This window comes from Herpailurus yagouaroundi, unplaced genomic scaffold, assembly GCF_014898765.1.
Source record: "Herpailurus yagouaroundi ecotype Mexico unplaced genomic scaffold, PumYag 185, whole genome shotgun sequence".
Classification (NCBI taxonomy): domain Eukaryota; kingdom Metazoa; phylum Chordata; class Mammalia; order Carnivora; family Felidae; genus Herpailurus; species Herpailurus yagouaroundi.
The window spans coordinates 28,077,893-28,103,702 of NW_024412416.1; the positions used below are offsets into that span (position 1 = coordinate 28,077,893).

At 38.1% G+C, this 25,810-nt stretch overlaps 1 protein-coding gene across 1 annotated transcript in view; it reads right to left on the bottom strand.

The window, feature by feature from the left end:
* The window catches only part of HERC2 (HECT and RLD domain containing E3 ubiquitin protein ligase 2), a 262,633-nt gene that overhangs the window by 55,627 nt on the left and 181,196 nt on the right, over window positions 1-25,810 (bottom strand). Inside the window, exons 44-56 of the mRNA XM_040493913.1 lie at window positions 25,441-25,616; window positions 16,583-16,694; window positions 15,068-15,149; window positions 14,818-14,961; window positions 12,984-13,074; window positions 12,508-12,685; window positions 12,240-12,321; window positions 11,985-12,156; window positions 11,081-11,225; window positions 9,914-10,139; window positions 2,968-3,139; window positions 1,913-2,102; window positions 1,231-1,371 (exon numbers count right to left, since the gene is read on the bottom strand). Of these exons, the coding sequence (XP_040349847.1) occupies window positions 1,231-1,371; window positions 1,913-2,102; window positions 2,968-3,139; window positions 9,914-10,139; window positions 11,081-11,225; window positions 11,985-12,156; window positions 12,240-12,321; window positions 12,508-12,685; window positions 12,984-13,074; window positions 14,818-14,961; window positions 15,068-15,149; window positions 16,583-16,694; window positions 25,441-25,616 (1,911 nt within the window). The remainder of the gene's footprint in view (window positions 1-1,230; window positions 1,372-1,912; window positions 2,103-2,967; window positions 3,140-9,913; window positions 10,140-11,080; window positions 11,226-11,984; window positions 12,157-12,239; window positions 12,322-12,507; window positions 12,686-12,983; window positions 13,075-14,817; window positions 14,962-15,067; window positions 15,150-16,582; window positions 16,695-25,440; window positions 25,617-25,810) is intronic.

Genomic DNA, 25,810 nt, shown 5'->3' on the forward strand with positions numbered 1-25,810 from the left:
ATCTCATGAACTGCAAGACCATGACCTGAGCTGAAATCAAGAGTGGAACGCTTAACTGACTGAGCCACCCAGGTACCCCTCATGGTGTTTATTATAAAGATAAGATGCTAAATGAGAAAAAAAAAATGCTCAGATGCGTGCATGTTTGCTGAGAAGGTGTAAACCAAGAACATCCGATAGCAGTCAACTTACCAAGTTTCCAGCTCTTGTTTCTAAATTCTATGATCTACTAAAAGGAATCAGGGATCGTTGGAGAAATGGGTGATTCCAGAGCAGGGACAGGACAAATGAAAGATAAGTCCAGAACACACTGTTGTACCAAAAAGTAAGGAAGTGCTCAAAAATTATGGGGACATGTCAGGACAAATGAACCAGCCAAAAAGGTCTCCCAAGGGCCAAGTCTAGGATAATTGGGGTGTCAAATGAGGATAGTAATGTATGTCATTAAGTAGGATCCCATCCTACTTTATATCACCGTAGATAGACAGACAAAGATGAGAAGGGAGCTTCTCACAGAAGAACAGCAACAATTATATTCCAAAAGGAATGATGAAATCTGAAAAATCATCATGTGACAACACAGTTATAACGAATTCAGCTAGAATCATCAACAGATACTAGAAACTAGTGGGTAAAAATATGATGAGGAACAAGGTACTTACAGGTATTTACAGTCTCAAAGTATCTCCTCATGAATAATTACTAATACAATCTTATTAACTTCTGGTAGAGAAACCTGGCAGATACTTTCAAGTGATAAGAATTAGTATCACTAGTAATGCAGCAAATCAACAATGCACATACCCCAGAAGGGTGCAATGAAAAGAACTCTACATCCTTCGTATGGTGTTTCAGCCAAAAGGAAGGACTAAAGAATGTCCCATATTGAGTACTAAAGAGACAACACACAACCCTGAGATGGGTTCTAAACCCATAAATGACACTATTGGAACAATGAGCAAAGACCTGATTAAGTCTATGGATTAGAAAGTAATCCTGGATCAATGTAATGCCCTGACACTCAGGAAATACACACTAAAGCCTTGAGGATGAAAGGGGATTGTGCCCTACAGCTCCCCCACAATGGTTCAGAAATGCCAACAACTGGAGAACCTAGGTGAACGGTATATGGTAGTATAATGTGTTGTATTTCTATGTACTATTTCTCCAACTTTTGTGTACATTTAAGATTATTTCCAAATAAAATGTTAAAGAAGAAATCCCTTTGACCTCTTTGGTTTTTGTCATAGTTTCTGCAATGATGCTGGCAGCTCCTGGGTCATCCGTCACTGGGATAAATGGTCTAGAAGAAGCTGAGGAAGCAGATGGGGTCACTGCAGAGGGGGTCATGGCATCTTCAGAAGAGATCATCTAGTTTAAAAAGTATACAAGGAAAGGAAAAACTCAGCAACATGGCACACTTCCCACACAATTTCAAAAAGCCTGATCTCAAACCCCTTGGGTCATCTGGAATGTCACAGATGTTATAGAGGTTAGCAAGGAGCATACACCACCAGCTCCAGTGGGGTACAGGGCAACCCTGCAAAGTCAAGCACATTCATATTCCCATGAAAACCTATTAATATTCACAATGGTCACATGAAGATTAAAATGAGCTCACAACTCTTCAAGTTGGGTTTTTCCCCAAAATAGCTTTAAGGTATCAGAACTGCAGATAAAGGACTATGGATTTGCATTTAGCAACTTTTTAAATGAATAAATCTATTTCTACTTAAGCACTAAAAAGATCCTTTTAAATAAAATATTTTCTAATCCAAGCCAAAAATCACAGAAGCAGGCACAAAAGCACTCTGAATTAGTGGAAGAATGACTTATACTTCTCTAGATACAAAGTAGCTACCATTTCCTTTTTGATCTAATGTTGCTTTATTGCTTTTCTATTTATTTTTACCTCTCCTCTCTTTTCTTGCCATGGATTTGGACTCAGTCTGTCTTCAATATCAATAGCCAGTACACATTCCTCTGCATTCACAGGACTGGCCATAGCAGACACATCAGAAGGAGGTGCCGAGGAGGAGAATGAGGGACACTCCACTGGGGCGATCATGCCAGCCGGCATGAGGGCCCCGACCACCGCATCTCTGTCAGGAGAGAAAGCCAGGCCTGTGGTGAACTGCCCTTTACCACTGCAGGACAGAAGAGTCAGGAGCAGGGACAAGCTCTTACTGAATGATGCCTTCATTTTTATAGGATACACATAAAGGAGTTTGGGGAAACTAATGAGCTAATATTCATCAACTAAAAGCTAAAATGTTTACTTAAGATCTTATTTATCTGAATGACCACAGTGATGACAGGTGAAAAAATATCAAACATAAAAATCAGACAAGAATAAACCCCTGGATTTCCCTGAGAAATCTTCTAGGCTTATTGTTAGAGGCTGAGGATAATTTTTTATTTACTGAGAGCTGTGTACCAAGGGTGCTTCACACAAAGTTGCAAAGACTAAACATCTTCTCAATGACAGAGTTGGACTTTGGTCTGAAATTAATTTTCCTATGTAATTTATTTCTACTCATCAAGTCCATAACCATGACAGATGGGCAACTTATTCAGACTGAGAAAATAGCAGCAAAATGTTGGAAAGATAGTATTATCAAAACTCTGCCTTATCAAGTGTTTGAGTGAAGCAGATGACCAGTGGTCTTAAACATTACTGCATATTTGTATCAATACACATCAATATCATTCCTCAAACAGTAATGCTTAGAGTTTACTCACCATAAAGAATAACAAAATGTTTTTAAGTTTGGATTTCTGATTCCTATTTCATTCCCCATTAAAGAAAGCACGAAGATACCATCATTCACTAAGGGTATATGAACTAAAACTCACAGCATTTAAAGATAACACCACAACAGTCTCCTAGACATGTGGTTAAACAAAAATACAGAAACTCAAAGTTTACATAACTACAGGATTTCAAAAGTTAGCCAACAAGCCTACCTGGCATACATGATTTGCAATGCTGTAAGTATATGAGACAAGGCCTGCTGTTTGGCCAGATTCCCATCCAATGACAGAAGAATCTTGGCAAGAGAAGGGCGATTTGGCTTAGAATTATTTGCACCACTGATTTTATTACTGGCAGCAGAAGAATCAGCATCTGAAGGCACACCTGAAAAAGGAAAATAAAGTGTGGGTTCAACTTTAAAGATCAGAGTTTGCTCTATTCCTATTTGACCTTTCAGTTTAGTTATAAAACACACTGTAATCTGCATTTTGCTATTTCATAGATCAGGTATTAGGTTCATTAATGGTCTCCCAGAGTAAAAACAAAAACAAAAACAAACAACCTATTTATCTATACTTCTAAAAACAAGCCATTTTCATCAAAGCTTTGCTATAACTGCAAAAAAAAAATGCAGATTTTTGCTAAATGCATTTATTTATTTATTTATTTTTTAATTTTTTTTTCAACGTTTTATTTATTTTTGGGACAGAGAGAGACAGAGCATGAACGGGGGAGGGGCAGAGAGAGAGAGGGAGACACAGAATCAGAAACAGGCTCCAGGCTCCGAGCCATCAGCCCAGAGCCCGACATGGGGCTCGAACTCACGGACCGCGAGATCGTGACCTGGCTGAAGTCGGACGCTTAACCGACTGCGCCACCCAGGCGCCCTAAATGCATTTATAACATATATATGTGCTATGAAAATACAATAACTGCCTGTATTTACTTACCATTGAAATGCAAAACAAAAAATAATACAAAACAATGGAGAGAAGACAAGATGTTCACCAATAAATAGTCTTACTAGACACATGTTCCGACTCTTCACTGCCCAAAGAGCTCACAGGCCTCAGCCAAGGGAAGGGAACCAGGTGGAGTACAGTGGTCCATGTGCGTAAAGGGGGCAGACCTCAGAGTCAGGGAGGCCAATATAGTCAGAGTTCATAGAACAGAAGCAGAGAGGAGAGAGTTGCCCTGATATTGCTCTGGAGTTGTGCAGGTAACCTCACTCACCCTAGCTGAGGATGCAGCAAAAGGTGATGCATGCCTACATGACAGGAAACTTCCCAAAGTCAAAGAAAGAACTACATGAAAGGACTGGAGGCCCAGTGCACCATCTTGAAGAATACAGACGGACAAGCATAACACTTGCTCCCGTCAGCCACACAGGAAGACCCCATGATTCACTGGGCACTAAATAGAGTATTCAGAAGGATCTTGTCTCAGTGGTGGAGAATAACCAGCCCCAGACTAATAAGAGGTCTGAAGCCACTAAACAAATCCAAAACCCAGACCCAAAAGGAACAAAATGTTTCAGAGTAACCTAACTGTATCTAAGCTCAGTAAGACTTACAGACATACAAAAATCTCTAGCAACATCCAAAGTAAAGTTCACAATGTACAGTATCTAACCAAAAGTTACCAGGTAGGCAGGAAGACAGGAAAATACTACCCAATTCATAAATATTAAGAAAAATCAATGGATCTAAATAACCCAGAACTGACACAAATGTCAGAACCAGCAGACATGGAAATTAAAACTCTTATTATACCTATATTATGTATGTTCAAAAGGGGAAAGGGAAATATGAAAGATATAAAAACACTCAAATCAAATTTCTAGAAAGGAAACTACAATGTCTGAGATTAAAATAGCACATTAGAAATCAGCACATTAGAAAATGAAAACTAGTGAATTTGAAGACATAGCAATGGAAGCTATGCAAAATGAAACTGAGGAGAAAAAAAAGCAAAAAATGAACAGAGCATCAATTACCTATGGGACAATTTCAAGAGACCTAATACATAGAGAACCAGAGTTCCCAAAAGAGGAGAAAGAGAAAGGTACAGAAAAAACAATTTTTTGAAGAAAAAAAAAATCTGAAAAATTTCCAGATTTGATGAAAATTATAAACCCAAAAATCCAAGAAGTACAAGCACAAGATCCATGAAGATAACTGTACCAAGACACATTGTAGTCAAATTGCTCAAAACCAGGGGGATAAAGAGAAAGTCTCAAAACTGTATGAGAAGAAAGACACATTATGTACAGAGCAACAAAGATAAGAATAACAGCAAATTCCCAATGAAAACAATGCAAGCTAGAAGACACTGGGTCTTCTTTAAAAAACTAAAAGAAAAAACTGTCAACCTATAATTCTATACCCAGCTAAAATAAATTGCAAAAATGAAGCAAAATAATGACTAGTTCAGACATTAAGAGCTGACAGGAAAAATCCCCAGCACATCTACACCATAAAACATAAAAAGGGAAGTCCTTCAAGTAGAAAGAAAATAATGCCAGATGGAAACATGGTTTTCCACAAAGGGATGAAGAACCCTGAAAATGGCAACTACATGAGTAAATATAGAGGCATTCTTCTCTTATTATTTAAAACATTTGAATTGATAACCTAATGTTTAAAGTAAATTAATTTTAGGGCCACGTGGGTGGCTCAGTCAGTTAAGCGTACAACTTTGGCTCAGGTCATGATCCTGTGGTTAGTGAGTTCAAGTCCTGCTTGACTGTCAAGCTGTGCTGACAGCTCGGAGCCTGGAGCCTGCTTCAGATTCTGTGTCTCCCTCTATCTCTGCCCCTCCCCTGCTCATGCTCTTGTCTCTCTCTCTCTCTCTCTCTCTCTCTTAAAAATAAAATAAACATAAGAAGATTTTTTTTAATAAAGAAAATTAATTTTAGATGCTGTGATGTTTACAACCTACACAGAAATATGACAACAACAGCACAAAGTCTGGGAGGGAAGCAATAGAATATACTGTTATATAACTCATATACTATACGTGAAATGGTGTAACATCTAAAGATAGACTATAATAAGTTAAAGGTGTATAATATACACTCTAAAACAATCAGTAAAATAGCATAGTATGTTAGCACTCCTAGAAAACAAAGGAGAAAAAATATAAAAGATAATTTAATGGAAGGCAAAAAGAAAACAATGAACAGTGAGGACTAATTAAAAAAAAACAGGATGATAGATTTAAAACAAATACATTAATCATATTAAATGTAATTGGACTAAACACCCCCAGTTAGAGGTTGTCAGCACAAATTTTAAAAAGCAAAATTCAACTATATGTTGCCTAAAGGGAAGTTTCTTTTAATTTTTTTAAATATTTTGTAATGTTTATTTATTTTGAGAGAGAGAGAAACAGAGCATGAGTGGGGGAGGGGCAGAGAGGGAGACAAAGAATCTGAAGCAGGCTCCAGACTCTAAGCTGTCAGTACAGGGCCCAACATGGGGCTCAAACCCATGAACCATGAGATCATGACCTTAGCCAAAGTTGGATGCTTAACTGACTGAGCCACCCAAGCACCCCAAGGAAACTTCTTTTAATATAAAGACACAATACGTTAAAAGGAAAAGGATGAAAAAGATATAGTATGTCACAGTGCATGGAATAGCATGGTTATATACTAAACAGCACGGATCAAAGAAAGCTGGAGTGGCTATATTAATATGGGACAAATTAGATTTTAAAAACAAAAAACTTCAAAGCAAAGGGATAAAAAGGATAACTGACAGAATGATTACAAAGTCAAATAATTAAGGAGAGAAACGTAAATGGCTCCATATGAAAAGCAGGAAGATCCTAAATCAATGACCTAAGCTTCTAATATAAGAAATTAGAACAAATTAAATCAAAAGAAAAAGAAACAAATTAACAAGATTAGAGCACACATCACTAAAACAGAAAACAGAAAAACAATAGAGAAAAATCAAGGAAACTATAAATTTGTTATTTGAAAAAAATTAGTAAAATTGATAAACCTCTAGACAAACTGGAAAGAGAAGATACAGTCACCAATATAAGGAATGAAAGAAATGGCATTACTACAGATTCCACAAATATTAAAAGGAAAATAAGCCAATACTGCCAATAAATTCAACAACTTACATGAAAGGACAACTTCCATCAAAGAATAAATCTTACTAGAAAAGAAAGAGATAACCTTTGTATCCCTTAAAGGAATTAAATTTGTGGTTAAAAGACAGAAAGAAACCCCACAAAGAAAACACTAGGTCCATATGGCTTCACTAATGAATTCTATTGAAAGAGTACCAATTATACACAAATTTAAAAGGAAAATGAAAAGCAGGGAACATTTACCACTTCATTCTATGAGGTCAGCATTACCCTGACCCTGATACCAAAACCGGACAGAGACATTATTTGAGAAGTACAGACCACTATCTACCACGAACAAAGAGGAAAAGGTTCTTAAAAAACTTTTGTAGCAAACTGAATCTAACAAATAATAACCCATAAGTCAAAACAAAGTCTATAAGGGAATTTTTAAAATACATAAAAGTGAATAAGAAAAAACAACATATCAAAATTTGTGAGCTATAGCTAAAAAGCAGTGCTGAAAGGAAAATTTATACTATTAAAAGTTTACATTAGGAAAAATAAAAGGTCTCAAATCAATGAGATGATCAAGAAACTAGACAAAAAATAAACATAAAGCAAGCATAAAGAAAGAACTAATGAAGATGAGGACAGCTAAAAGCAGATAAACAACAGAGAAAAATTTTTAAAACCAAAAAGCTGCAAAACCAAGGGGGGGTTTATCCCAGATATGGAAGACAGACTCAAACACCTGTATGTGAATATTCATGCAGGTTTTATTTGTAATAGCCTAAAACTAGAAATAATCCAAATGTCCTTCAGAGTGTGAATAGTTAAAACATAGAAGAGTACTCAGTGATAAAAAGGAATGGATTACTGAAACATGCAACAACATGGATGACTCTCCAGAGTACTGTGCTGATGGGAAAGGGCAATGTCAAAATGTAACAACATAATGTGACATGAAAAGAGCTGTAAGTTAAACAGACCCACATGGAACCCCTGATTAATATAAATTGGAAAAGATAAGACTACAGTCAAGCCCCAGTTTCATCTATGTCAGAAAAGGAAACAGCACACAGGAAGGCTCAGGATCTTGCCCCAGTTTATACAGCTAATAAATGGTGAAGCCAGAAGACCACATTTCAGATAATTATAAAAGCCGATGATGCTGGAGACTGAATGTCCCCTCATGAGTGACAGAGGAGAAAAAAATACATTTCTATTAGAATAAAGAAAGATAAAGTTGCCTTAAAAAAATCAATTGTATTTCTATATATTAGAAAGTGCCAACTTGAGTATTTCTAGATAATATACAAGGAACAAAAATAATTTTCAAATGTCACTTATAACAGTATGAACAATATAAAATACTCCGGGATAAATACGACAAAGACTTATAAAGCAAAACTATAGAATATTGCTGAGAAAAATTAAAGACCTCAAAAAATGCAAAGAAATGCTACATCCATGGATTGGAAGATTCAATATTACGAAGATGTCTGAACTGATTCATAGTCAATGCAATCAAAATTCCAAGAAGGCTATTTCATAAAAACTGACAAGCTGATTCTAATACTCAAAACAGCATCTGAGAAAGAACAAAGCTAAAGAATTACCACAGCCCGAATGTGGGTCTTATATAAAGTTATAGTAATCAAAACAATGTGGTATTAGCATCAAAACACAAAAATAAGTCAATAAAACTGAGCATCCAGAAATAGATCCACACATACACAGACAAATGATTTTTGACAAAGGTGCAAAAGACAATTCAACGGAGAAAGAACAGTTTTTTCAATATATGCAACTGAAACAACTGGGTATTCACACACATGCCTCCAAAACAGAATTTCAATGCACATCTCATACAATATATAAAATTTAACTCAAGATCAAGCATAGACCTAAATATCTACAACTAAAGATCTTACATAACACAGGAAATAAATCTTATGACCTTGAGTACACAAAGGTTTTTTTTAGATATAACACCCAGAGTATGAACCATTTAAAAAAAATTGGATCAAATAGATTTTATCAAAATTAATAATTTCTGCTCTTTAAAATTGACCTGAAGAGAATGAGAAGATAAGCCATATTTCAAGAAAATATGTGCGAGTCACGTATCTGACAAAAGACTTGGATCCAGAATATATAAAGAACATTCAAAATTCAATCATAAGAAAACAACCTAGTTTTAACTACAGTAAAGATAGGAATAGACACTACAACAAAACATATATTTGGATAGTAAATAAACATGATGGTTAACATCATTAGTCATCAGTGAAATGCAAAGTAAAACCACAATGAGATACCACTACATATCTACACAAATCTAGGCTAAAATTATAAAGACTGACCAAACCAAGTGTAGACAAAAATATGGAGGTGGTATTATTATCACCACAGGTGATAAATAACTAATTACAGTATATCCATAAGTGAAATATTACTCAACAATAAAAAGGAAAGAATTACTGATACATGCAACATGGAAGAATCTCAAAATAATTATGCTGAGTGAAAAAAGTGAGATTTGAAAAGTATATACTGTACGATTCCATTTATATAAAACTCTAAAAAATGCAAATCTATAGTGTCAGAAGACAAGTCAGGAGTTGTGGGAGGAAGGGAACTTGAGAAGGGGCACAAAAGATATATCTGTGTTCACTTATCTTGACTCAGTGATGCTTTCACAGGCACAAACATGTCAAAGCTCACAGCAATTACACTTTAAATATGTACAGTTTGTTGATTATACCTGAATAGAGCTGTTGAAAATACCAAGTAGCCCAGCACAGTGCTTACATATGTCAAGCAATTATTATACAGCACTGTCAGAGTGGACCTGATCATAATATAAGAATCAGCGTCAGTACTTCCTTTTAAAATTTTCATTCCAGCATGCAAAAATCAGAGTACCATGATTATTTTGTGATCTTGGTTCAGAATGCAGTTAACACAGTGCTACAACCTCTAATCTGGTGGTCTTATTAAATATTCTATCTAGAATGCTGCCGTACCATACAGAAGGATCTCATACTAAAAACAATTCTGTGTTACCTAAATATGAAGCACCTAAAGGGTCTCTTGCAGTCTGAAAGAGAACAGGCTCGTGGACAGAGGGTGTTGCCACATCAACAGTAGTCCATGCCACACTGTGTGAAGACCCACAAGCCACTCGTGTGATCTTCTGGCCTTCTAAGCCTTGCACAAGTGTGGGCTTTCTATTAACCGTGGTCGTACCATTGCCCTGTTGGCCATGGTCATTATCCCCCCAAGCATAAACCTGTTACAGGGAACAAAAACAGAATTTTTCAACATTTCGAACATTTTCTCTAAAATTACTTCAAAATTCTTTCTAATGACTATCAATAAGTATCTACTTAATATCAATCCAATGAATTCATCTATTTGGCTTTGTTTTAGGAAGCAGGGAGATTCTCCTCTTCAATAAGGTTCAATAAGGTTAACTTATTTTTTTCCTTTATTTTGCAAAGAAAAATGATCAAAAACAATATTTTCACTTTTCCAGTAATTCACTTCTTGGCTTTACAGAACTAGAAGGAATAATTAATTTTAAGTCATTTTGTTTTAAAAACAGTGTGCTAATTTGTTGTCATAAATGAATTTTTTTTAATTTTTTTTTCCAACGTTTATTTATTTTTGGGACAGAGAGAGACAGAGCATGAACGGGGGAGGGGCAGAGAGAGAGGGAGACACAGAATCGGAAACAGGCTCCAGGCTCCGAGCCATCAGCCCAGAGCCTGACGCGGGGCTCGAACTCACGGACCGCGAAATCGTGACCTGGCTGAAGTCGGACGCTTAACCGACTGTGCCACCCAGGCGCCCCCATAAATGAATTTTTAAAATATAACATTCATGAGCCTGTCATGGAGGAGTAAGACTTGTCATGAATGACTTTATTTCTAAAATGATGTACGTATATCTCTCCATCAGCTATCAAGTTCTAAAGTGAAACACTGCTAACATCTTAGCAGTAGGAGCACCTTCCATGACAATAATCTTTTCTCATTTACAGGTGGATTTTAGTGCAGGAAAACCCACTACTTTGTAATACATGTTAGTCAATAACTCTTTACTGGGTGCCCTGCCCATGCTTACAACTGGACAGATACACACAGGAACAAAATGGGCACAGCCCATTAGTTCTTCATCATTTCATCGTAAGTTACACTTTTGATACAAGGACTTGTCACCTCAGCTTACCTGCCCTGCGTCTGTGACGGCTAGGCAGTGCAGGGCCCCGACGGCCACATGCACAATCTTCTTCCCTCTCAGCCCTTCCACCACCTGCGGCTTCCGCACATGCACATCAGAGCCATGGCCCAACCTGAAGTAATCCCCCTTCCCCCTGCAAGAAAGTCAACAGTGTGCATTTTAATATATGGTTATCATCAGGTAATGTTCCCAGGAAAACACCCATTAAAGCCAACATGTTAACATCAGACTAAGTGCCTAGGGTCTCTGAAATTATGTTATAAAATAGTATATCATTAATTCAAATTAATTCACTAATTCTATAGTAAGATCCTTAACATATATTGTACAACACTTAAGTTACTGATGTAGATTTTATATAAAGAGTTTGAACACATGACAATTTCAAATGCTTCTTAAAAGTCCTCTCAGGTCTAATTCTTCCTCAAGCTGCTGCTGAGTCATAACACTCAAGCAAAGGCCCATCACATTGTCACAAGGTCAGCTGGGTGCCCTATTCCTTTTAAATTTAATAAAATAAGCTTTCACAAGACAGACGTGAACTTTTTCAGGATCAAAGAAATAAAAAATCTGCTTTCTGCCCATTTGATCACTAGGCTTCTGGCATGGTAAGGAAGAAGAAACCCTCTATATAAACTTCATCTAAACAGAAAAGACAAGCTGGGCTAAAAATTCTCTACTGTTCTTTCCCAAATGACCGAGTTACAATGAGAAATTTATTATTATAATATTGTCACTAATCCTAAGTTAAAATAAATAAAAGAACAAAGATGCCTGGATAAGTAAGAAAATGAAGAGTTAACCATCCCTCCAGGGTAGGCATGGGGTACAGGGTCCCACCACTGTCTACATGGACACGGACACATTGATGGGTGACAGGGAGTTTACGTACCAAGTCCATACCACTCCTGACTTGGTGAGAGCCAAGGAGAACTGAGCTCCACACTCAATCTGGCACACACCCTGTCCATTCAGTCTCTCAATGTTCTGGGGAATGTTACAGCCTTCACTTCCTCCTCGGCCCAATTTTCCAAAGTCACCATCACCCCAGGAAAATACCAAACCTAGGTTCAAAAAATATGTACTTCAGGCCAGCATTCATGATGTTCCTACCCACCCAGAAACATAGAGTCTGGCAGCAGCTCACCTTCATCAGTCAGAGCCAGGGTCTGTGCATCTCTACTTCCACATGCAACCTGGATTACTCTGTGACCAAGAAGGACTTTGACCTACTCAATTACAAATTTAAAAACAGAATCAAGCACAGGCACTGAAAAAACAAGGGAAATTTTTTCCACAGACTGAAAGCCAATAATGCACATGTCTTTATGAACTTTCCTAGACTCGAAGCTTATCTTCTCTTGAAATCAGCAGATGGTAAGTTTTCTGTAAGCAACAAAAATGTGTATAATCACCATTTTGGGCTTCAGTTGTGTTGTATTATCCCCATGTCCCAACCGGCCATACTCTCCAAGGCCCCAGGTGTACAGCTCCCCACTGGATGTGAGGGCTGCGCTGTGTGAGCTGCCGCAGGCAATATCTCGGATACGCTTGGTTTTCAGGGCCTCTATAAGCCGTGGCTTGTCACAGTTCCTAAAGCAAGATAAAATAATATTCCCCATAATTGATCAAGTCTTTTTAAAGAAGAAAAAAGGACATCAACACTGATCCACATTTAGTCAAACATCTGTAGATCAACTATCAAACATTAAAACAGATCATGTGAGGCCAAATCACATGCACAGATATTTTTAACAAATAGATATTTTAAGTTCCATTTTCAAAAATGACCTATCCTATTTAATTTTCTGCAAAATAACTACCAAAAGATGTTCAATATTATTATCAGTAACAGTTTTTTACTAGCAAGTAATGAAGAAAATATTCTTACATTCTGCTGAAGTGTCCAAGTTTGCCATCGTCACCTTCACCCCAGGAAAACACCTTCCCATCAACCGTTAAAGCCGTAGCATGCCGGCCACCTGCAACATCCACACAGATATGGGCTGCCAAAGTTGCATTACAAAAAGTTCACAGTGTAATTACTTACTCTGCCTGGCATAGAGTATGTGCTCAATGAATATGTGCTGAATAAATGAGTAGATAGGATCAACATTTCAGGGTGACAAATACATAAAGTAAGTGAACTTTTATTAAACTACAAAGTTGAAATCCTAGAAAGAATTTTACTTGCAATGAAGAAGAAAACAGTGCCATTTAATAATGGGGTTCCTGTTATGTTAAATATACAAAAGATCAAAATTCAGATGGAAAAAAAGTAGAAATAAGTACATTTGTGATTAGGCAAATTATCAAATGTACTGGTAATTAAGCTTTAGAAAAATGCACACCAACAGTGAAGTTATTTAAGCAAAACAGTATCATTTACAATTAAGGCACTGTATTCAATCTTCATGCTCATGCTCTTCCCCAATGTGGACCACTGTCCCAGTCCATCCACTCTGCCCCATGATTGAACAGCACTATCTTTACTGGCATTTTCTGTCACCTGTGTACCTGCCAACTCCTGAGATCCCAGTCCCCCACAACATTCATTCTGCCCTATTCTTTACCAACAGAACCCACAGCAAGGAGAGTAACAATACACTCAGCTAAAAAGTATACTTCCCAGACTCCCTTGTCCAGAGAAGATGGTGACAGAGACATGACAGAAGTGAGCAAGGCTTCCTGAAAACTGCTTTAGAGGGAATGAGTGGGCTGGAGGAAACACCTGTCTGTGCTCACCTAGGAGAGCTGCATGGCCATCTATCAAGGATGGACAGAAAGAGCGAGCCTGTGCTTATGCTCCTCATGGGCACTCAGCTACCATAATGGCCCTGGACCCCGGCCCCAGACTTTTACAGAGGAGAAAAGTAAAATTCTATCCTGCTCATGCCACTACTGTTTGGACTTGCTTTTATATGGGGCTAAACCCAAACCTATTCAGTGCAGGCATGAACTGAGTTTTGTATCTAATTTAGTTCCATTCCTCAGAGGCCTCACACAGTGCTTTGGAATAATTCTCAGTAAAGGTTCTAAATTGAGGGAGTGGGATTATTTTCAGAGGATCTTTCTTATCACTAGGGTTCACAGACACTTTGAAAATCTGAGGAAAGTTATAGGCTCTTTCCTCACAAAGATATTCAAGCTTATATTTAAGCACAGAACATGATGATTTCAAAGATGTCATGAACCAGTGACCACTGCTTCTAGACTGAAAATGCATACCTTGGAGGGTTAGTCCCCACACGCCTGGAATGCCTACAACTACTGGTCTCTAAAAACCCTTGTGGGGGCGCCTGGGTGGCACAGTCGGTTAAGTGTCCGACTTCAACCAGGTCACGATCTCGCGGTCCGGGAGTTCGAGCCCCGCGTCGGGCTCTGGGCTGATGGCTCAGAGCCTGGAGCCTGTTTCCGATTCTGTGTCTCCCTCTCTCTCTGCCCCTCCCCTGTTCATGCTCTGTCTCTCTCTGTCCCAAAAATAAATAAACTTTGAAAAAAAAAAATAAAAAATAAAATAAAAAAAAATAAAAACCCTTGTGTACCAACAATAAATTCTAGACCACCTGGAAATTTATATTATCCAATTTTTATTCTTAACAATTAAGTAAAACTTGAAAAGGAATGCAAGGACGCCCTCAGGAAAAATATTTAAGGGCCATAGTTATTTACAGAGCATGAGCAAAAGGCTTATCTGCATACAAGTGCCAACTCTGGCCTGGTACCTGAATGAACGGCCACCTTCTTGACCACGTAACTGCTAAGAGCTGTAATCTGCCGAGGGATGGGCACAGTCCCACTAGAGATGCCCAGCCCCAGCCGGCCATTTGTGGCTTCTCCACAGGCATATACCTTCCCTTCCACAGTCACTGCAAAGAACAAGAAGGAAGATAGGACTCACTTTTCACAACATAACAACTATGTTTTTAGTGCTAAGCATAATTTAAAAAATTTTTAGTGTAAGAATAATCATACCTGCAAACAAACTTTTAGAACCACCAGCCACCTGTACTACATTCAAAGCAGATAGTGTCTCCGAGAACGAAGGAACTTTTATCTAGAACAGGATTTGTTGTTAAGCAAAAGAAGGAAAAAAACAATTTTATTTACACGTTTAAAATTACATGTAAACTTTGTAATTTGGATGGTTATATTAACCAAAGATGTTCTTTTCTCTAAGAGATTCAGTACAGTATTCTAAAGATGAAATGATATGCTGAGATCTACTTTAAACAGGGGTGGAGGTGTAAAATAAGTAAAGACAAAAACCATGACCCTCTACTGTTAACGGTTGAAGCTGGACAGGAACATGAGGGCTCAGGTCCCTATTCTTTCTACCTGCTATGTCTGAACAGCTCCACAATAAAAGGTGAAAAATAAAATATATATAATGTAAAGATGTAACCCAGCATCTGGTAAACATTTTATTTCATGTCACTTCCTGCTCATTCTTATTGATTCTGACATCTCTCAGAAATTATGTGCTTCAATTTCCCATTGGTATGGGTATGACTTAATTTAAAATTCTTAAAGACTTTATCTTTATAATTCCCCAAAATTATCAGATAATCACTACTCCAGCACCAGAAAGAATCTTCATCATAACCATGGAATGCCAAATCTATGCTTCACGTGCAAACTCCAATAAATCCTCTATACAGCCCCACACCATTACAACTGAGACTACCAGAGCTTACTGCCCCCTGCCCACCTCCAAATGGAGCCTTGGGGCTTTAAAACACAAACTGATTCAAGGATGTTCAAATACAGATGAAAATTTGTTGTATTTGAAAGGGGAGATTTAAAATGAGTTCTAACTTTATCAGCTTCTCAACAATGCAAGTTAATAAGGGATCTTATGATGGGTGAAGTCTCACAGAATACTGAAAGGCAGAGACACTCATCGGAAGGGAAACTATTTCCAGGCACTAAATTTCGAGTAATTTGTTTTGTGGCTCCTTGGGTAAGAGACACTAAGTAACATAACAGATGCTGAATTCAACCCTAGTTCAAATGCATCATTTGTTGTACCTAGTCTTTAAATGACGTCTTGCTCATCTTTATGCCACTATGGCATTTTTTACACATTATTTTGTTCATGGTTAGCGAAAATGTTTATTGTACTGAAGGCAAAATATAATTACAGTCTATAATTTTCATCTGTTTGTCAAATCTTTCCAAAAGTATATTTTCTAGTTTATAAAACAGCAATAATACCACTACATCTGAAGTGCACTATTTTCTAAGGACAGAGGCTTTAATAGAAACTAAATCTGATAATGTCTGCAAGTTCATATCAAGAACTTCTTTAGAAAAGCCAATTTACACAACAACTTATAGAAGGTAAACCATCATAAAAACCTCCAAAGAGGTCTGATTATTTTTGAGCCTCTCTGGGACAAAGGCACCAGCAAAGATCCTCCTCGATCATGTAATGACAGGTGATGACAGGTGAGTGTCAGGTGAGGAACTTCAGGCAGAGAGGGATACCTTAGAGCCCTTCAGGCCGCCCAGCTGGTCCTTGTCATTCAGTCCCCACACAAACACTTTGGTTCTTATTGTAGCCGCTGATTCCAGCCCTGCAGCCTTCTTTCTAATAAGGCTAACCAAACAAAAAAGACAGAAATAGAAGTCATTTAATATAAAAAATTTTTTTAAACAAAAAGGAAAGCAACCTCAAGCAAGCAAAGTTTGCTGGTTATTATCAGAAACTCTTAAAAGTTTTGTTTTAATACAACAAAACCTCAAGTAAATACACAAGTTAGCATTCCAGAGGGTCAAAATTTCTAGATGCCATCATAATACCTTTCAATACTGTAATTTAACTCTAGCCTTGTTTTTGGCGGAGACCTTTCTATGACACACTATGAAGCTCTCTTTCTTCTTACACATCAAGTTGAACAAAACAACTGTTTTACTGTCTCACAGATATACCCGCCCAATGCCTCAATACACAACTACTACAGATGTTAAATTCAGAGAACACTTAATGATTAAATGGCCTCAGGAATCACCACTGGGCCTGACATTGTGGCAATGTCCATAAATCTAAATAAACAACTGGTTTATTAAACAATAAACATTTTCCCCCTCAAAGAAGTAATAAAATAGATTTAGCCATATGACTTTTGAGGTACTCTAACACAGATACATGTCCCAAAGCAAAATGTAATTTTTATCCTTCACACCCTCTGCCCTCCACATAGGGCAGCTGGGCTAGAGATCCCCTACCTCCTTGCTCTCCTGAGGGGCCTGCTCTGTACCCCAAGGCTCCTGAAGCAAAGCTCTGGCTACTGGCTCCCACCACCTTGCTCATTAAATCTCCTGACCTGCCCTCAATGGGTTGGAAGTTGAATCAATAAAGTACTCCAGTTCTTGAACTCGAGACCACCAAGTAAATGGGACAGTGTTAGATTTTCTTCATTGTCAGGTAATGCCAGCTACTAAGGAACTGCTTCTTCTGTGTTTAAGGTGTTTGCCTTTTTGTTTGCTTTTGTTCTATTTTTATAAGTGAGGATGGAAAAGTGAAGGCTCGAGACTAGATTCCAGATAAGTAAGATTTTTTTAATACATTATATACTAATGAATATTTACTTTCAGGGATCAAAATATTATGGGTTGGGAATAAAAATGTAGGAAAATTCTTTCATCTGATACTAGGCAAAAGAGAACAAGTAATGTATATTGTAAGTACAGATCTTCCTCCACTTACAATGGTGTTATACCCCAATAAATTCATCATAAATAGAAAATACCATAAGTTGAAATGCATTTTAAAACTGCACCTAACCTATTCAAAAATCATAGCTTAGCCTACCCTACCTTGAACATGCAGAGAACACTTAGTCTACAGTTGGACAAAATAGACAAAGCCTATTTTATAATAAAGTGTTGAGTATCTCATGTAATTTCTTGAATACTGTACTGAAAATGAAAAACAGAATGGTATAGGAACAGAATGGCTATAATAAGTATATTGGTTATTTACCCTTGTGATCACATGGCTGGGAGCTAAGGCTTGCTGCTGCCATCCAGTATTAAAAGAGAGGATTGTACCACATATTGCTAACTTGGGAAAAGATCAAAATTCAAAATTCGAATATGGCTTCTACTGAATGTGTTATCACTTTTGCACTATCGTACAGTTGAAAACTTACAAGTCAAACTACTGTAAATCAGGGACCATGTATCTTTGACATACTTACAACACATTTTAGTCAAAAATATGTATGGGACACCAAGAGTGATATGCAAGATATGAAACAACTGGTACCATGTAATTCTCAACCAGCAGGAATGGAGGTCAGTGGGTAGTTAGTGTGGGCAAGGGGAGACTGTCTGGACTACTCATTCACCCTGAAATCGTTAGCTAATTAAGATCTGACAGGAAAAGGGGCGCCTGGGTGGCGCAGTCGGTTAAGCGTCCGACTTCAGCCAGGTCACGATCTCACGGTCTGTGAGTTCAAGCCCCGCGTCAGGCTCTGGGCTGATGGCTCGGAGCCTGGAGCCTGTTTCCGATTCTGTGTCTCCCTCTCACTCTGCCCCTCCTCTGTTCATGCTCTGTCTCTCTCTGTCCCAAAAATAAATAAAAAAAACGTTGAAAAAAAAAAAATTTAAAAAAAAAAAAAAAAGATCTGACAGGAAAAAACATTACATTCAAATACCTAGAATTATTTTGTTAATGTATTCAATTATGTAAAAATTTCATCAATGAGTACAGCTCAAACATTTTTGGTTATCTCATATATATAGTACATGTATTTACATATATGCCCAATTCATTTTCATAGCTACTGAATAAGAATATGCAAATCTATAGATCTTCCTCTTAAAAATCTCAATGATTCATTCAAGGAAACTGGAATTTTCCTTCCTTAATTAACGTATATAGATACCACCAGTTTGAACCATAACATACAATATGATATATATTCTAGATGAGGTAGTATCATATATACTATTTTCTTTTCAGTTTCAGTGCAAAGGTTCCAATACATGACAGAATCCAAACCCAAGATCACAGAACCCCAGAATAACCTGATTTATTACCACAGTTGCCACCCATTCACAACTAAGAGAATGTGTTTTAATAACAGTGAGAGGCAGAGCTCCTCTGTTTCTAAAAGAAAGACAGCTTACATTGTCTAAAAAACTAAAAAACACTTAGTGAAAAGGGCAGTGCAGAAGAACTCAGCCAGCACTAGGGTACCTGCCTCCTTCTAGTATCCGCAAGGAACAGGTTACACTAGCAGGACAACAGTAACACTTATCAACTGACTTTGTATATCATTTGATTTAGCAATGTACTTTTAGCAATTTCTCCAGGGAAATACAACTTATCTGAGGAAAGTGATTTATCTACGTTGTTTTCTACTGGGACGTGAACAGAGCTCAAACATCTGCCTACACACTCCAGTCCTCCATAAACATCTTAGAATTAAAAAAGCGATGGGAATGCAAGCAGTTGCAGCCACTCTGGAAAACAGGATGGAGGTTCCTCAAAAAACTAAAAATAGAACTACCCTACAACCCAGCAATTGCACTACTAGGAATTTATCCATGGGATACAGGTGTGCTGTTTCAAAGGGACACATGTACCCCCATGTTTATAGCAGCATTATCAACAATAGCCAAAGTATGGAAAGAGCCCAAATGTTCATCGATGGATGAATGGATAAAGAAGATGTGGTATATATATATACAATGGAGTATTACTTGGCAATCGAAAACAATGAAATCTTGCCATCTGCAACTACGTGGATGGAACTGGAGGGTATTATACTAAGTGAAATTAGTCAGTCAGAGAAAGACAAAAATCATATGACTTCACTCATATAAGGACTAAGAGACAAAACAGATGAACATAAGGGAAGGGAAACAAAAATAATATAAAAACAGGGAGGGGGACAAAACAGAAGAGACTCATAAATATGGAGAACTGAGGTTACTAGAGGGGTTGTGGGAGGGGGGATGGGCTAAATGGGTAAGGGGCATTAAGGAATCTACTCCTGAAATCATTGTTTCACTATATGCTAATTTGGATGTAAATTTTAAAAAATAAACAATAAAATTAAAAAAGAAAGAAAGAGGGGCGCCTGGGTGGCGCAGTCGGTTAAGCGTCCGACTTCAGCCAGGTCACGATCTCGCGGTCCGTGAGTTCGAGCCCCGCGTCGGGCTCTGGGCTGGTGGCTCGGAGCCTGGAGCCTGTTTCCGATTCTGTGTCTCCCTCTCTCTCTGCCCCTCCCCCGTTCATGCTCTGTCTCTCTCTGTCCCAAAAATAAATAAAAACGTTGAAAAAAAAAAAAAGAAAGAAAGAAAGAAAGAAAGAAAGAAAGAAAGAACCTATAATCTAGATATATTTCAGAAGTAGTTAGATTTCAGTCTAAAAGCCATCTTGGATTTTTATATATATTTAAATTTTTTTCTGTACAAGATAGATATTGGTTTTACTATTTGTATGAATTTTTGTATTTTATGAAAATTTCTTACTTATGCCTTAAGAAACAGAGCCATTTGAATATAACCCACACACAACACTTGAAAATGCACTGTTTTCTGGGGCACCTGGGTGGCTCAGTCGGTTAAGCGTCCAAGTTCAGCTCAGGTCATGATCTCAGTTTGTGAGTTCGAGCCCCGCATTGGGCTCTGTGCTGAGCGCTAAGAGCTTGGAGCCTGCTTCAGATTCTGTGTCTCCTTCTCTCTCTGCCCCTCCTTAACATGTGCTCTGTCTCTCTAGGTCATTAAATAAATAAATAAATAAATAAATAAATAAATAAATAAATAAATAAATGTAAGGGGGAAAAAAAGAATTAAAAAAGTGAATGTGCAGAAACCTGGCAGATGTCTTTCTTAACCCTTGCTATATGTTATTCCCCTCCCCGAAACACCTTTTTCTGCCCACTTTGTTTTGAAAACTCTGACTTTTCCTGAAAGTATGCCTTTGGAGAGAGTATTTCTTGTTCTCCTGACAGATCAATGCTCTTTTGTAGATCAACGGTCTTTTGTTTGACTCTCAAAGCACCATGCATTTCTTCTTCATGCACTTTCCACAGCCGTAAGGCCACTCTGATGATGAATTCTAATGTGTGTGTTTGTCTTAATTTGCATATTCACCACAGCATTCACAGGACAGAAACAGGATTTAGCTAATAACAGGTATTCAATAGAGGTATGGTGAATGAGTACACTAATATTCATCACTATAATATTCATGCAAAATATCTAATTGAGTAAGCAAATGAGAACATTGTCATAAGATGAAATACTGCACTCAATAAAATTACATGACAGAAGACTATTTTTTTGTTAATTTTTTTTTGGTTTTGATTTTATTTTTGAGAGAGACAGAGTGTGAGCAGGGGAGGGGCAGAGACAGAGGGAGACACAGAATCTGAAGCCAGCTCTAGACTTCAAGTTGTCACCAAGAGCCTGATGTGGGGCTCAAACACACAGACGTTGAGATCATGACCTGAGCTGAAGGCGGTCACTTAACCGACTGAGCCACCCAGGGGCCCTAACAAAAGGCTATATAATGGTATGGATATTTGAGGGATAAATACTGCCCATAATTACACGATAATATGAATGTACTTAATGCCAAGGAACTACATACATTTAAAAAGGTTTTTTTGGGGGCGCCTGGGTGGCGCAGTCGGTTAAGCGTCCGACTTCAGCCAGGTCACGATCTCGCGGTCCGGGAGTTCAAGCCCCGCGTCAGGCTCTGGGCTGATGGCTCAGAGCCTGGAGCCTGTTTCCCATTCTGTGTCTCCCTCTCTCTCTGCCCCTCCCCCGTTCATGCTCTGTCTCTCTCTACCCCAAAAATAAATAAACGTTGAAAAAAAAATTAAAAAAAAAAATAAAAAGGTTTTTTTTAATATGAAATCTATTGTCAAACTGGTTTCCATACAACACCCTGTGCTCATCCCAACAGGTGCCCTCCTCAATACTCATCACCCACCCTCCCCTCCCTCCCACCCCCATCAACCCTCAGTTTATTCTCAGTTTTTAAGAGTCTCCTACGGTTTGGTTCCCTCCCTCCCTAACTTTTTTTTTCCTTCCCCTCCTCCATGGTCTTCTGTTAAGTTTCTCAGGATCCACATAAGAGTGAAAACATATGGTATCTTTCTCTGTGTGACTTGTTTCACTTAGAATAACACTCTCCAGTTCCATCCACATTGCTACAAATGGCCAGATTTCATTCTTTCTCATTGCCCAGTAGTATTCCTTGTGTATATAAACCACAATTTCTTTATCCATTCAGTAGTTGATGGACATTTAGGCTCTTTCCATAATTTGGCTACTGTTGAAAGTGGTGCTATAAACATCGGGGTACAAGTGCCCCGAGGCATCAGCACTCCCGTATCCCTTGCGTAAATTCCTAGCAGTGCTATTGCTGGGTCATAGGGTAGATCTATTTTTAACTTTTTGAGGAACCTCCACACTGTTTTCCAGAGTGGCTGCACCACTTTGCATTCCCACCAACAGTGCAAGAGGGTTCTTATTTCCCCACATCCTCGCCAGCATCTATAGTCTCCTGATTTGTTCCTTTTAGCCACTCTGACTGGCATGAGGCGGTATATGAGTGTGGTTTTGATTTGTATTTCCCTGATAAGGAGCGACGTTGAACATCTTTTCATGTGCCTGTTGGCTATCCAGATGTCTTCTTTAGAGATGTGTCTATTCATGTTTTCTGCCCATTTCTTCACAGGGTTACTTGTTTTTCGGGTGTGGAGTTTGGGGAGTTCTTTATAGATTTTGGATACTAGCCCTTTGTCTGATATGTCATTTGCAAATATCTTTTCCCATTCCGTCGGTTGCCTTTTAGTTTTGTTGATTATTTCCTTTGCAGTGCAGAAGCTTTTTATCTACATGAGGTCCCAATAGTTCATATTTGCTTTTAATTCCCTTGTCTTTGGAGATGTGTCAAGTAAGAAATTGCTATGGCTGAGGTTGGAGTGGTTTTTTCCTGCTTTCTCCTCTAGGGTTTTGATGGTTTCCTGTCTCACATTCAGGTCCTTTATCCATTTTGAGTTTATTTTTGTGAATGGTGTGAGAAAGTGGTCTACTTTCATCCTTTGGCATGTTGCTGTCCAGTTCTCCCAGCATCATTTGTTAAAGAGACTGTCTTTTTTCCATTGGATGTTCTTTCCTGCTTTGTCAAAGATTAGTTGGCCACACTTTTGTGGGTCCAATTCTGGAGTCTCTATTCTATTCCATTGGTCTGTGTGTCTGTTTTTGTGCCAATACCATGATGTCTTGATGACTGCAGCTTTGTAGTAGAGGCTAAAGTTTGGGATTGTGATGCCTCCCGCTTTGGTCGTCGTCTTCTTCAATATTACTTTGGCTATTCGGGGTCTTTTGTGGTTCCATACAAATTTTAGGATTGCTTGTTCTAGCTTCGAGAAGAATGCTGGTGCAATTTTGATTGGGATTGCATTGAATGTGTAGATAGCTTTGGGTAGTATTGACATTTTAGCAATATTTATTCTTCCAATCCATGAGCACGGAATGTTTTTCCATTTCTTTGTATCTTCTTCAATTTCCTTCATAAGCTTTCTATACTTTTCAGCATACAGACCTTTTCCATCTTTGGTTAGGTTTATTTCTAGGTATTTTATGATTCTTGGTGCAATTGTGAATGGGATCAGTTTCTTTATTTGTCTTTCTGTTGCTTCATTATTAGTGTGTAAGAATGCAACTGATTTCCGTACATTGATTTTGTATCCTAAGACTGCTAAATTGATATATCAGTTCTAGTAGACTTTTGGTGGACTCTATCGGGTTTTCCATGTATAACGTCATGTCATCTGCAAAAAGTGAAAGCTTGACTTCATCTTTGCCAATTTTAATGCCTTTGATTTCCTTTTGTTGTCTGATTGCTGATGCTAGGACTTCCAACACTATGTAAAACGGCAGTGGTGAGAGTGGACATCCCTGTCATGTTCCTGATCTCAGGGAGAAAGCTCTCAGTTTTCCCCATTGAGGATGATATTAGCTGTGGGCTTTTCATAAATGGCTTTTATGATGTTTAAGTATGTTCCTTCTATCCTGACTTTCTCGAGGGTTTTTTTTTTTTTTAATGTTTATTTATTTTTGAGACAGAGAGAGACAGAGCATGAGTAGGGTAGGGTCAGGGAGAGAAGGAGACACAGAATCTGAAACAAGCTCCAGGCTCTGAGCTGTCAGCACAGAGCCTGACGCGGGGCTTGAACCCACGAACCGTGAGATTATGACCTGAGCGAAGTCGGAAGCTCAACCGACTGAGCCACCCAGGCGCCCCTCGAGGGTTTTTATTAAGAAAGGATGCTGAATTTTGTCAAATACTTTTTCTGCATCGATTGACAGGATCATATGGTTCTTATCTTTTCTTTTATTAACGTGATGTATCACGTTGATTGATTTGCGAGTGTTGAACCAGCCGTGAAGCCCAGGAATGAATCCCACTTGATCAAAAAATAAAAGCAGTTAAGAGGCTGGGGCGCCTGGGTGGCTCAGTCAGTTAAGCCTCTGACTTCAGCTCAGGTCATGATCTTGGACTCTGTGAGTTCGAGCCCCACATCAGGCTCTGTGGTGACAGCTCAGAGCCTGGAGCCTGCTTCAGATTCTGTGTCTCCCTCTCTCTCTGCCCCTCTGCCTTTCATGCTCTGTCTCTCTGTCTGTCTGTCTGTCTTCCTCTCTCTCTCTCTCTCAAAAATAAACATTAAAAATTTTTTTTACTAAAACAATAAAAATAGTTGAGGATAAATTTTATTATATATATTTTACACAATATTTTAATTTAAAAGTTAACAAAATATTTAGCAAAAAGTTTATAAAATGTATATCATATCACACCATCTCTTGGAAAAACACAATTAGGGACAGATAAAAAAGAAACCTAAAAGGATATATATCAAAATATTAATTGTGATATTTCAGGTAGAAAAATTAAACATTTTTATTTCTTCTTTTTAATGATATTTTTAATATTTATTTTTGAGAGACAGAGAGTACACACATGTGTGTGCATGGGGGAGGTGCAGAAAGAGGGAGACACAGAATCTGAAGCAGGCTCCAGGCTCTAAGCTGTCAGCACAGAGCCCAACGCGGGGCTCGAACTCTCGAACCATGAGATCATGACCTCAGCTGAAGTCAGACGCTCAACCAACTGAGCCACCCAGGCACCCCAATGTGTTTCTACATTAAACATTTTTCAAAAATTAAGTTAAAATTTTTTAAAACAACTAAAATTTTCCAAACATTCCTGAGTGCATAAAATTACTCTCATTATTAAATACACTCCAATTAAATATTTGCTTTTAAGGGTGAGAATTTTGGAATGAGCACCAACAGTAACAAATGGCTCTCACCTCCCACTGTTTCCTTTTTCATCTTCTTCCTCTTCATTATCAGAGGCTAAGAAAGGAACTGCAGCTAAATCTTCCTCCTCTGCACGGATCCGCCCCAGCAGGATGAGACCATGAATTTTACAATCAATTCCTGAGCTCCTGCACTGCTTTATTGCAATTTCAATATACCTGTGATACTAGACACAAAAACGGTAAGCTACAGACTTTTTAAACTCAAATACATGAGATACTTAAACTGGACAGCAACACATTTGAGACATGGAATGTGTGGAAAGTTACAGCTCTTTCACTTTAGTTCTGGAAATTTCAAGCAAGTTAGGCAATATTAATACAGCTACATTTGAGTACAGTTTTTTTTTTTTTAAATTTT